Source organism: Abramis brama (genome assembly GCF_963993115.1).
Source record: "Abramis brama genome assembly, chromosome: 12".
NCBI lineage: Eukaryota > Metazoa > Chordata > Actinopteri > Cypriniformes > Leuciscidae > Abramis > Abramis brama.
Window position 1 is genome coordinate 37,092,789 of NC_139974.1, and position 14,702 is coordinate 37,107,490.

General features: G+C 37.7%; 1 protein-coding gene across 2 annotated transcripts in view; it reads left to right on the plus strand.

Annotated features, from left to right (window-relative positions):
* tinagl1 (tubulointerstitial nephritis antigen-like 1) overlaps positions 1–14,702 on the plus strand; it is a 38,113-nt gene that overhangs the window by 16,316 nt on the left and 7,095 nt on the right. For both annotated transcript variants that reach the window (XM_084130335.1, XM_084130336.1), the window contains exons 4-9: positions 1,111–1,203; positions 1,306–1,420; positions 8,198–8,321; positions 8,455–8,605; positions 12,683–12,863; positions 14,074–14,119. In XM_084130335.1, coding sequence (XP_083986461.1) covers positions 1,111–1,203; positions 1,306–1,420; positions 8,198–8,321; positions 8,455–8,605; positions 12,683–12,863; positions 14,074–14,119 — 710 coding nt within the window. The remainder of the gene's footprint in view (positions 1–1,110; positions 1,204–1,305; positions 1,421–8,197; positions 8,322–8,454; positions 8,606–12,682; positions 12,864–14,073; positions 14,120–14,702) is intronic.

A 14,702-nucleotide genomic window follows, 5' to 3' on the forward strand; every position in this document is an offset into this window, starting at 1 on the left:
ATCTACTACGCGATATCATAGGTTGACATGTCTGTCATTGGAAAGATCCACGTAGTGTCATGAATAATTAATAGAAAGTGTCTTCTCATTGGATAAAAAACTCAGTCTCATTAATAATTATGAGACACCGATGAGTCATCAGAGTACTATAGTGCTCTGCCACGTCACAGCCAGTGACGTGGACACGATGAAGATTTTAAACCAGGAAGACGAAAATAGCGTATAAAAACTAAAATTTAACCATTTCCCCCCTACTATTAAATCTAACAGATGCTAACTTTGTCTTCAATGGTGTTCAACACACATACCTCTTTTAAAATCTCAAAAATTTTGGTTTAGGGTGTCGTGACCCTTTAACCTTCTTGACTATTCGATAGATAATGTCAAAATTATGACGTTGTAAGAGTTTATTTGTTAAATAAAGGATTTTAAACCATTAATATTTAAAACAGTTAAGGGTCAGATTTACTTGCTCCAGGACAAACCCCCCTTTGGTGTTAAAAAACTACTGTCAGGATTTACTAAAGACACTCTGAAAAGGCGTGGAGAGTTATTTTTGCAGCTGACCTTATTGAATATGCATTTAAAAGAGTTTCCCTTTCAGAAAATTTACAAGAGGAGAGTATTTAAATCAATCACGCAACATTGTTTGTGGAAGTTAATTTACTGGTACCTGCGCCGTTATTTAATTCCATAAAAAGCACGTCTTACCCATTTTGCTCTTGAAGTGCTTCAATAGTTGTGCTGCTCTTAGTGAATTGTGTTGGTCATTATAGAAATGAGCTGTTCTTTAATTTGCACATTGTCAGTAGATCAGCCGCAGAACTTCCGGCAATGCTTTTATGTGATTGCTGTCTCATGCTAATTAGCCCTGTTTAATAAATCTGACCCTTAAAATGGTAAACCTTGTATCAAATGAATAGAAAATTATATCATATTTACTATTTCATCCTGAGATTGACAAGAAACATTTTATGAAGATCATTTCCAGTCACTGACTGTTTGATAAAAAAGAAATTGTTGAATTGCTGAGAGTTTCTTATTACGTAGCCTATTTGTATGGAAAGTTTACAGATCTGTTCACTAACAGTTTTTATTTGTCTCCCACAGTACATGTGATCAGAATGGGCGCTGGGAATGTGAGGATCACGCCTGTCTGATAGAGAATGACATGATCCAAGATATCAACAGGAGAAGCTTCGGGTGAGCATCAGGATCCCATCTAGTGTGTTATTACATGTGTTATTATAAGTAGTGCACACATTTTCCTCTCTCCTACTCACTCTCTATCTGTTATCTCTCCAGTTGGAGGGCAGCAAACTACAGTCAGTTCTGGGGTATGACCCTGGACGAGGGTCTGCGGTATCGGCTGGGCACACAACGCCCCTCACGGGCCGTCATGAACATGAATGAGATGCAGGTGAGAGTCTTCTGCAGCCGGTCAGTATCAAGACATCTTCTATTAGTGTAAATAAGTAACCGTTAGGTAAAGGGTTCATGTGTATTCAGGCAGAAACGTCATGTGTTATCCTGAAAGAGTTCACTTGGTCTTATTTTCCACTAAAAATAACTACACATTCTTAAAACAAAATACATTTACTTGATTTCTGAGACTATTTCTTGAATTAGGTTTTTGTTATTGTGGTTTTACACACAAATATACAGACATTTTGTGAGATTTACACAATCAAAAGTTTGGGTCAGTAAGATTTTTTCACTTTTATTTATTTATTTTTTAAAGAAGCCTCTTTCTCACCATGCCTGCATTTATTTGATAAGAAATACAGTAAAAACAGTAATATTGGGAAATATTATTACTGTTTTCTATTTTACTACATTTTAACATTTTTCATGTGATCAAAGCTTAATTTTCAGCATCATTACTCCAGTCTTCAGTGTCACATGATCCTTCAGAAATCATTATAATTTGCTCTGTTCAAGAAACATTGCTTATTATTATCAGTGTTGAAAACAGTTGAGCAGCTTAATAGTTTTGTGGAAACCACATGATACATTTTTTTTCAGGATTGTTTGATGAGTAGAAAGCATTTATTTGAAATAAAAATCTTTTGTAACATTATAAATGTTGCTTTTGATCAATTTAATGTGTTCTTGCTGCATAAAAGTATACTTTCTTTCAAATATTTTTTTTTTTACTGACCCGAACCTTTTGAACAGTATTATGTGCTTTAAAAAAAAATTAGCCAGATAAGAAAATTAAAATATTATCTTATTATTTTAGACAAAAAAAAAAATTGATAAAAATACTGATTAAGTATTTGATTTGCCATGTTAAATATCTATTTATTTCATGGCTACTTACTAAATAAATAAATGAACATAGAACATTAATTTGAGTTGAATGAGAAACGAAGTTAGCCCAGAATGCCACGACTGACCAGTCATAATCAAGTATGTAGAATAATCTCTTTATTCATCTGTTTATGCCCATCGACGGCTCTCTGATTGTTCGTTCTCACGCTCTGTGCAACGGTCTTCTGTGTAATGCAGTGTGCTGTTAGGAATCATCAAAGCAAGAATAAGAGAATCATTCGGAAATCAGACTGTTGTTTGAACTTTACTGTGCATCAGCTGGTTGCAGTGCATTATGGTCCAGTGAATGAATCCTGGATGTGTTTGTCTGGATGTGTGCTCTTTGATGTGGCTCACTGAGGCTTGCAGTTTCTCTCTGCGTACATGCTGCGTATTCTGCCTTTACGTGCTATCGGAAGCGTACTTCCCACTTCTGAAGTCGTGATTACGAGCTCGTTGCTTTGTTGTCTGAGAGAATAGGACACCATTTCTATTCTTGCCTATTTTTCGGGGAAATTCTTATTAAAGCCAAAATGATATTTAGTGTCCCATTCATTGACAACCATATAAACATTCACTGTAATATCTAGATTCAATATCTAGAATTCTGTCAAATACAGGCTTTTTTTGTTGTGTATAAAACATAATATGCTTCAAATAAACATTCATATCGTCGCTGTCTGGCGGAATCCTCGTATCTCCAAAACCATTATTTTTCAGGAAATTAAAAAAACTGCATATTTTTTTAATTATTAAACATTGTATCGTTAAAGTTGGTATTATAACTTATATTGCTATCATATACTGTTGTATACCAACATTAACACAACATTTCCCCAAAATCATGTTTAATCGGAGATACGAGATTTATGACTTGGGAGCAGGGAGATACGAGGTTACGCTGTCATTGATTAGAATGGTACGGACACAGACGTCGCTGCTGCCAGCAGTGTTCATCAAAGTCTGCGGTCGCATTGAGCCTTTTGACAAGAGATAAGGCTTTAAGAGCTATTCATATCTAATGATTGTGGTTACATACATCTTCCTAAACTCTATTTTAAAGGTTTAAGAGCTATACGTGAAGCAGAACAAAAAACGATGAGATAACTAGGCTGTCTAATAGGCGGAAATTTGCCTAATCTGCACGCAAATTTACCGTGGCTCACAGGCTTCCTTCTGCACCAAAGCATTACAGCAATCGATTTTTAACAAAACAAGCCTACTCAAATGTATCTAACCTAACTATTTTCACTCGTTATTGTCTAAAAAAACAGACAGAGTTATGCAATGATAGGCTTACTGGCGCCAGTAACGTTAGACAGACCCTTTTTCTCCCATAAATAAAACCTGCTACTTGGGGTATTTTACATGCACAGTGCCAACTTCGAGTCAGTAAAATAATAATAAAAACAATAATTTAATGCTGGTATCCAAAACATTTATTTCAATTCAAGTATTATATTAGATACATTTTAAAACAATGCACACGTATAATAAGCCTAGTAATAATAAGCCTATAATACGTAGACATTTAAAATACATCAATAACTGATATCATAGTTTAACACAGATAAAATCAGAGTTAAGGCTTGCTTTACGTGTTGCTCGACGAGGATTTCTTATCGTTGCGACGTTCAATCCTGAGGAGACAAAATGCCGGATTATGCCGCGTAAGCTGAGTTACGAGGATTCTCAGACAGTTGAAGTGTCCAATGGAGTTACGAGATTTGCTCTCAAGCTATTTTCGACACTTTAGATTGGTTAAAAATTTGTAAAAATAACAGAACCATGTGGGTACTGACCAATAGCATCGATTTGTGAAAAAAAATGAAATTGACCAAATTTGGACATACGAGGTTTCCACCCGACAGCGACGATATGTAAATATGCGCTACTTTAACAAATTTTGTGTCTTGTGACAAGACAATGTAAAGAATACCATTCACACACAGTAGCAGTCGTTCTCCCCTCCGCCATGTTTAAAGTTTATAGCTCGCTCGTGGTGGTCATGACCAAGAACAGTTTGGACAGGTAGTGGACAGATGAAAAGAAGGTTCATTTTGTTCCAACAAAAGAACAAAAAAATAATAATACACAGAGGCAGATGTAACGAAGATAATTTCCAAACAAAGTCCATACAAAAATCAAAGACTTAAGATGGAAGTTAACTGAAACTAACAAAAATTAAACAGACCCCTCCCCCAAAAAAACATCTCCCCTTTAACAAAGATAACAAAGTACCAATAAACAAAACACTAAGGTCACTGTTTAATATTTAACAATAATAGTACAATAATAACTGTGACCTTTTTACTGTGGCGGGAACACTCTGACTAACGCCTAGTCCACACGTACACGGGTATTCTTATAAACAGAGTTTTTCCTCCTTCGTTTAAAAAAAAAATCTCATCCACACAAGCACGGTTTAAAAACATGTCAGTCCACTTGAAAACACAAAAACACACTAGGAAGCGCTGTCAAGAGCATGCCAAACCAACAGCTGGCGATATAACCCTAACCGTAAAGCCGTGTTAGCCAATCAGAAGCCTGAAAAAAAGGTTATTGTTTTTTATTATATTTTATATATTTTTATAGTATCAAGATTATCCCAGAGCCTCTCGGTGGTAAATACGACTTGAGAGGGCATTCATGTCCAAGTATTTTTTTACAAGTACATTTTTTGAGTATTTAAAACAATCATCCAAAACAAGGGCCAGAGCAAGTACTCTACATTGTGTAGACATTTTTATATTCAAAAGCGAACTATATACGAAATCAGATACTAGTAATAGCGGATATTCCGTATGATATCAACTAAAGCGTCTCAACTTAAGAAGAAACCGCTGTGGTGCCGTAGCCCTCCTCCACTTCCCCTTTTCTCTTTACTCTCCATCCCACATTCTCCAACACGTCTCCACCTGTCAAGCCTGGGCCGTTTATAAAGCCTCTATCTGCCTAACTCGACATGCACACTAATGAGTGGACTGAGTGCCGCACACACTTTACTTTCTCATTGGTATATTGTCTTTGCTCAGTGCGATTGCTCACGTTCCTCATCGGGTCAAGTGTTGCTGCGAGACGTGGCCCTTCAGGGGCCCTTTAACCACCACGATTTACCACTGCAGCGCCGGTCACTCGACAAGCACCTGCATTCCAGGGATCATATCTGCTAGTTGTCAGGGAGAATCATGACGATATCACAGGCTGGAATGTAGGAGGACGGCATCAAGCTGCTGTGCATTACCAAAGAGGGAGAGGCACACAAAGTGCTAATGCATTCCTCATCCAGGACTTATGAATCCTTGGGATGCAAAATATGACACAATAATTCTGGGGTCTTATAGATTTGGGAGATCTAAGACAAGCATGAATATGCCTCTGCATTACAGAGTTAAAGTTAAGTTTAGGGTTATATGTTCCCTCCTGGTATTAACATCAGTTTTGGTCAGTTCGATCATAAGTGGATGGCTAATCACAGGTGTAAACAGGGTCCAATACATTTTGGAGGAACAGTTGCTGAGTCCCAATTCGCCTACTTATACTACGACCTAAAAGTATTTTGAGTGTGTAGCAAAAGAGTATGCACGTTCTGGGACTTACTTCGATGACGTCATGCAACATGAACTTGAACGTGGTTGCCTAGTTACGCACACCGCGACTGTTAACAGAACATTTTACATTTCATTCATTCATATCCAATATAATTTTATTTACTATTCCCATCTTTTTATCTTTTTTTCCTCATCGTTTTTTCCACAATACATTTACAATGTGTTCTACCAAATTGAGGAGTGAAGCAGGGCGTCGTCGTAGATTAACCAAACGCAGGTCGTGTGTGAGGCGGCTGGTTCTGACGTTCATGTCCAATCGTGTGCAATGTGTGTAACGAAAGCTACTTATTTTCTGAGTTAAAATATTTAAAGTTTATAGTATAACTATTGTTTAACATATTTTAAACTTAATTTCATCATTATGTATAATACTCAAAAATACCCTGATGAAAATGAACCATGCTTTTACTATAGTAAAAGTGTAGTAACCATGTGTCTTTTAGTTGGACTGATAAAGTTAACATTTGTACAGCCACAGTATTACAACAAATAAGTCAGTGTGGTTAAATATAGCTTTAATTAGGGTTAAACATTTGAATTCTTACACTTAAAAACTGAGGGCGCATCTCCGCTGCTGCGTCCAACTGTCATGTTTACATCATCACCACCATCACCACAAAGCTCCTCCCTCCCGCACGCAATGGGTTGTGGGCAATATTAGCCGTTAGAGTGTGTATTGATCTGCACTTCGAATTCTAACCGGAAATAGTAGACCATCCGGGTATCTTGGGAATACTCATTTCAACATACTACGATTTGGGACGTACTAATTCTAGTTTCGCATACTATTTAGGACGGATAGTATGCGAATTGGGACTCAGCAAGTGACTTTTCTCAGCTTTTTTTTTTTTTTGTACTTGATCTACATCAATACACTAGATGTAATGAATGCATAAAGTCATAAATTCAGAGACCCTCCCTTCGATGAAGTATGATCATAAGTGGTCACAGGAGATGTATTTACCATTCAAAAGTTTGGGGTCAGTGCGATTTTATAAATACTTTTTTCTGTCAGGACCACTATCGTCAAATACGATTGACAATTAGCAGACATTTTGGATTGGCGGTATGGTTCTGTTTTTGGGCTAGAACTCCCTTTGCATCCACGCAGTCTAGCATGGATAAGATCAGGGAGAGCAGCGATAACACCACTTAGGGTAAACAGAACAGAACCAACATGAATGTATTGCAGATATCATTAATTCATTTTTTGTACAACATAATTAGAGAATTTTAGTCTGATTCAGGGGGAATCAGAATGCCAAATCGTGACTGGCGAGAGGAGGAGCTGGGGAGGGAGGAGGGTAATTCGCTCCTGAGAAACGCGATAGCTCCTGATAATACTGAAGGAGCTTATATATGTACAGTGATAGGCGTCGTATTCCTATAGGTAGACGTGGATCAGCTCAGAGTCACTGATGCGAGCTTGACTAACGTGACCAGCCAGAACTGACGCTGCACTTAATATTCAGCAAGCATGCATTACATTTACCAAAAGTGACAGTAAAGACATTTATAATGTCACAAAAGATTTATTTTTTCAAATAAAGGAAAAAAATATATATTACAGTTTCCACAAAAATATGACATTGATAACAATCAGAAATGTTCTTTGAGCAGCAAATCAACGTATCAGCATGATTTCTGAAGGATCATGTGACACTGAAGACTGGAGTAATGATGCTGAAAATTCAGCTTTGAGATCAGGATTAAAGCAATTTTTTTAGTCATTTAAAATGTTAATAATATTTCACAATATTACTGTATTGTAAATACCATATGTAAATGGTGATGTGTGTCAGCTGACCACTTGTTATCGAATCACCTGAGACAGATATTAAAACCAGGTATGAAGTGAGCCTTTGTAATGATGAAGGATATTACTGGGATGTTTACTTTGACCTTTTTTATTATTGATGGAACAGAAAAGAAAGTAATTTCCTAGAACTTCCATCGGGATAATTCCAAAAACACTCAAAATGAACAAATCATCGTTATATAACCACACTAAGGCTGTGTAGTATTTAGCTCCTGTAAACCTTGGACTTTGGAGACTCAGACAGCCTCTCATCCATCCACTGACCCTGTGAAAGAGAACACATATGGAAAAAATTATAGTATGCCACCAAAATCACTCATAATCACACCATTGATGAATTTATGGAAATCTTTCATTCTGTGTATGTCTTCTATGCCAAATAGTACCATTAAGTCACAAAAAGACACTTTATGTGAAGGAAAAAAAACATTCAATCTTGCTTTATGTTCTGCAGATGAATATGAATGGAAACGATCATCTGCCAAGTAACTTCAATGCAGTGAATAAATGGCCAGGGAAAATCCATGAGCCATTGGACCAGGGGAACTGCAATGCATCCTGGGCTTTCTCAACTGCAGGTGAGTCAGAGAAAACATGACACAGACCACAGCAGAAGAACACTGCAGAGTACAGTGTTGTGTGTATGTTACTGTATATAATACCGCTAATGCAGTGCATCTGTCCTCTCGCTCATATGTGATTCACTCCTAGCTGTTGCATCAGACCGGATCTCGATTCAGTCAATGGGTCACATGACCCCTCAGCTCTCGCCTCAGAATCTGATCTCCTGTGACAAGCGTCATCAGGACGGGTGCGCCGGGGGGCGTATCGACGGGGCCTGGTGGTACCTGAGGAGAAGAGGGTAATTCATCTAATCTAAGCAGTTCATCTTACAAATCAAATGGTGCTGTTAGGGGGTAACAGTTTAGGACCCAAGGACCAGATGTTTGAAAGAAGACCCGAAGTCAGAATTATAACAAATTGAAGAAAATTTTTACAGAAGATAGTTTTCAGTTTCATCAGTAGAAGTCAGCTTCAAGACTCACACAGGAGTTCGTAGGCCGCCCCGCTTACAGTTCACAGCAGTTGAACTGTACCCTTCACCACACACACACACACACACACACACACACACACACACACACACACACACACACACACACACACACACACACACACACACACACACACACACACACACACACACACACACACACACACACACACACACACACACACACACACACACCTTCACCAAGGTCTAAGCTATGTCCTTGCTTCAGGTTGCAGTTTCTGATTGGCAAAGAAATAGATAAACATAGTAATTTTCCACACATATACATATACACTGAAGATTATCTTGATTATGCAGCTGACACTCGGATCCTGAAGTTAGGCACGTCGTGACCTTCCAGATCGCAGATTTGGGTTGCTGGGCGCCAGCCTGTCCAGAACAACAACTGTTCAGTCAACAACTGTCAGTCAATCTCCAATAATGCCAGTGATTCCTTAACCTGTAACCAAGAAGACTAACACACACACACCGACACAGCTTTTCCAAGGTTTGATTTGGCCAGGCTCTATCTATAAACAGGAGAGTCCTGTCAAAACATCAAGATAATGCGTTCTTTATCTCAAGGAGAGCAACACTTTTTTACAAAGAAATGGTCCCTTAAACTATTGGCTTCAATGACCCCTATGTGTTTTAACACGTTGAAGACCTTTCTCAAACACAAAACATGTCCCTATTTCATTTCTGGAAGCCGGGCTAAATAATCAAGCACTGTTACTGCATTCAGATATTAAATACTGATATTAAAGAATACATGAATAGAACAATTCATTAATCACACTGGTAACTTCTATAACAAAGTAAAATCTCCAGAGAAGTCAATCAACTCATTTGATATTTAGAAGGAAAAATATTGATTAATACCTTGATTATAATCACTCATTACCTATACATTGAAGCAGCAGTGGAGCAGCGATAATAATAAGAAATGTTTCTTGAGCTGCAAATCATCATATTCGAATGTTTCTGAAGGATCATCTGACACCGAAGACTGGAGTAATGATGCTGAAAATTCAGCTTTGATCGCAGGAATAAATTACATTCATGTTTTTACTGTATTTGTTATCAAATAAATATAGCCTTGGTGAACATAAGACTACAGTATATTCAGGGTTCCCACGGGTACTTGAAAACCTTGAAATTTGTGAATCTGGATTTTTTTTTTCAAGGCCCTGGAAAGTTTTTGAAAATAAACATACATAGAGACAGGTCCTTGAAAGTGCTTGAATTTATTTCGATGGTCAGATACACTTTTTCCACCGTAATGGTTCTGTTGTTGTTACCACTTGTGTCCATTCTCAAACCGTATAGTGCTGCGCGGATCGCGGCTAATCGCGGGTCGGGCGGGCCAAGTAATACAAACATTCCATTCCAATTAATCGAGGGTGGATGACAGATAAATCATTATAATGTGTTGAGTTTAATAAAGACACGGAACTCTCATCACGGTAAAATGCAATGAACGTGCGTGACTCTTTTACTTTCGTTTTCAACAACGTAATTCTCTTCAGGGAAAACCAATCAAGGAAAACATCAGGGCTCAACAATAACGCTTGTCCGGGACAAGAGACAATTTTTTTCTTTTTTTGAAGGGGAAAGTGAGAGAGAATTGTAGGCCTACTACTTGCCCAACCGGACAAATGCCCTGATTAAAACAATTTTTAGTATAAAAATACAAATAACTAGGGAATCACCGAAAACGTGAGGATGATTCTGTTTTATTTAATTTAATGTAAGTGGTGATTGATAGCCTATAGTTGATAATAATATAGGCCTATAATGTACTGATGGTAACAATGTTGCGCTGTTGAGGCTCGCGCAGTTATTTATAACACTATAGTTAAGAAACAATATACTGTATAGCCTAGGCTACACACGACCAGAGTGCTGTTTCCTGAATGCCATCAAGATTGAAACCGAGACTGATTTCATAACAGTTCAATAAACAAATAGTTAAAATTAAGTCACATTTTGGACGCAATGACTGTTTTTGTTCTGTTTCAGCAGCGAAAATAGTTCCAAACAAAGATCACAGCAGAACCATCACGCATCTCACAGCAACACTTGCTATACTGAATGATACTGAATGATTCAGCGTTTTGAACGAATCGGTTGAGTCAAAGATTCAATTACATATTCATAAACTGCCTCATTCTGAATAAATCAGCCGTTTGAATGAATCGTTTGAATGAATGACTCAATGACTCGCTCATTAAGACGGTCGCATGCCGCCTCCTACTGGCGGTTTAGTTTCATAAAGTATCATTCTTTTCAACATTCCTTATTTGTATATTCAAAAATATTTTAAATAATCTAATTTAATACAGTTATAATTTTTCAATGTCAATTATTTAATTTGATTGGTAACAGCATAGTGTCTTATTATTTTAATTTAATATATTGATCAAATTTGAAATGAAAGATAGAGAATACCTGTAAAGATACCTGTATTTACATCCTGTCTTTGGGTCGAAGTCCACAGTAGTTGATTGTCGAGTTCACGCACGTGATCATAGGTAACTAAGCAACAGTGGAGAACTGGACAATCGACTACTATGGACTTCGACCGAAAACAGGAAATAAATACAGGTATGTGCGCTGGCTGAAATAACATCATTTTTATTCATATCTTTCACATCTACTGCAGTCAGATTGACCCGTGTTCACTCTGAAGGAATCACTCACATTGGCTGTGCATTTGTAATGACACATCAAGGATGTTAAGAGGCTAAAAGCAGGTTTAAAACTTGCCCCATTTAAGTCAACAGGGTGCAAATTTTAAAAAGAGGATAACACGGTGTAGGCAACACCGATTTTTGTCGTTGTTCTCTGTACTGACAGCACTCCAAATTTACAAAAAAATGAGCTCAGTGTTAAAATTGACCGGAGTTCTTTAATAAAATTAGGGGGAAAATGCCCTTTATAAAAGGTACAAAACAATTAGTGTTTTCACACAGTGATGTAATGAAACATTGACAATTTAAGTTTGAAGGGAGTAAAGCCTCTGTTTAGGCTATTAAGGAAATTTTGCCAAAAGAAAAACTATTATTTTAAATAAATGGTAATTTTTAATCAGCCTACTTCAGTGTGATATGCTACCATGTTAGCATGCTTAACACTGAGAATTTGAATAATTGTAATGTGATGATCAGATGCAGATATCTAAATCAAAGAATATGGGCGGTTTGTGAGTGGATTATTTATTTTTAACAGCTGATTCGGGTGACTCAAAGTGCACCAGATTAATGAATTTATCTTTAAAATGTACAAAATTTTCTTACGGGGGGGCATGCCCCCGGACCCCCCTAGAGGTACCGAGCGCCACCCACAAAAATAATGTGGGAAACACATTAGGCTATATGATGATCTACAAAATCTCTTATTATTAAAATACATTATTAGGATTTTACCACTCCACCTCATTTTGAGCCAGGAAAAACCCTGTTTTTCCGCATGAGGTAGGCTACTTTGTGTTGTAAGTTGCCATGACGTTCACTGGCGCATGAAACTACCATGGTACCTCAACGTTGTGTCCCCACATTAAGTCCTTGAATTTGAGGGTATTGGACCTGGAAAGTCCTTGAAAGGTCCTTGAATTTGAAGTTAACCAAGGTGTGGGAACCCTGTATATTGTAATCAACTTAATGCTGATGAATAAGTCAGAAAATTGCATATATCAATATTGGCTGATAAAAGCCCCTAAATGAAGAATTAAACGCATTACACACAATATATTGAATGTTATATTTCCATTTCACAAACTTACTACTAACTTGAATTGCTCTAAAAAAAAAAAAAAGTATTAATATTATTTGAAGCCAGACAATCTTTATGGTTTAAGTATCTGTCTCTGTGTTTTTCTGCCAGGGTAGTGACTGAGGAGTGTTACCCCTTCTCCCAGCAAACTCCCGCTGAAGTGGCTCGCTGTATGATGCAAACTCGAGCGGTGGGCCGGGGGAAGAGGCAGGCCACAGCGCACTGTCCCAACAGCTACAGCTACCACAATGATGTCTATCAGTCGACCCCACCGTACAGACTGTCCTCCAATGTAAGTCACCTGACCCCTGGAATCAAGACACTACACTGCAGAAAATGACAATAGTCTTATTATCTTACATAATACTGTAATCATTTTTATTTTATGTGTTTTTTTGTTTTAAAGAGGACCTATTATGCCATAAATAAACCTATTATAAAGATTTTGTTTTTAGGGTCTACGAGAATAGGCTTCCATGTTTGAATATTCAAAACACATTATTTTTCCCATAGTCTCCATTGTTGCAGCTCCTCTCTTCCCAGTCTGTCAGTAATGCTCTGTTTAGTTCCTGTTTATATGAAGCCCCTCCTTCTGAACAGCACAATGTGCTCTGATTGGTCAGATGGATTAGTGTGCTGTGATTGGTCAACCGCTTCGAGCGTGTTTGGGAAATATCCCGCCCTTACCATAACCACAAGTTTCAACACACTGCTAACTAACTAAACCAGGCCCCGCCCCTTTATTTAGCATATGGACGGGAATTATTTAAATGAGGAATATTGTGATGTGTTTGTTCCCGGAGGAAAACTCAAGACTACAATGGAGGCGTTTCAGGGAGTTCAGAAACACTGACACTGATATATACAATAACTCTCTTTGAGTGACTTTGTGCTTTGCAGAGCTTTTTTATAACTGCAAAAACACACACTAAAGAAAGTTGACTATGTAAAAAAAGCATAATAGGTCCTCTTTAAAAAAAATCTAACATGTTCTGACATTACACTCTCAATAAAACACACAGACCTCTGCCTGCATAATACCAATGGTTAAAGCATCAGTGCATTTCTGCTCTCAATTTCTTCATCAATCAAAACACTTCAACTCAAAGCCAAAGGGAAGAATAATTCACAACTCTCTGGAGAGGCATTACATTAGTAGTCATGTCATGGTTGAATGTATTCTCTCCCTGAGCTGTATCTTACCACACATTTGTCTCTCTTTATGCATAGTTTTCATTATATATATACATGTCTCCAGGCGTGTTTTCGATTGTATATCGTTCACAGATGTGACAAAGGAATGTGGTGAACAATTAAACAATTCATCGTAATAATATGAGGAAGGATGACTGTTTATTATGTGCATTAAGATGTTTTTACCCAAGCATCATATTTAAAACATTAATTTCATAACATTATTCACTGTCAGTTTATACAGTATGCAGCATTATTCTCACTAACTGAACTCACTTGACATGTTGATTTTGTTTTTCCACTCACAGGAGAATGAGATTAGGAAAGAGATTATGGATAATGGCCCCGTGCAAGGTATGGATCCCTCCAGAAGTGTGTGTCTGTGTGTGTGCTTGTCCAATACTGTGAGCCAGAGGATAAGAATAGTAAAAAGCACATGTCTAATAACTGTTAATGCAGTCAGCAACGATCAATCTATGTCGTATTAGTCACCATGCATGTTGCAGACGCCCACAGAGCGCTTAGCTCGGACAAAAGGCCTAAACTCATCATATATGCAGTGAATTCTTGAGAAAAGTCCCCTAGGGTAATATGATGAGGGTGTGTGTGTGTTCTTGTGTTGTTCTGAGCTGTTCCGTGATCCCGTGCCAGTGTTCTGTTGTATTGTTCCAGACAGGAGGGAACCCTGGATTTACGCCATATTTCACTGCTAATCTTGGCAAAAATTCTGCCTCACCTCTGGCTTATGTTGAGAAACAGGAGATGAAAAGATCTTAATGTGCTGACGTGTGTGTGATCATTAGGCTCTGTTTACTGCTGATGATCTCCTACTAATGTCTGGAAAAACCCAAAGTGTAAGGAGGTGCAGGTAGTTCCCATAATGCAGTGTCTTCCAGAAGATTGAGCTTTAATGGTTTTACTTCTCCCGCCAGCAGGG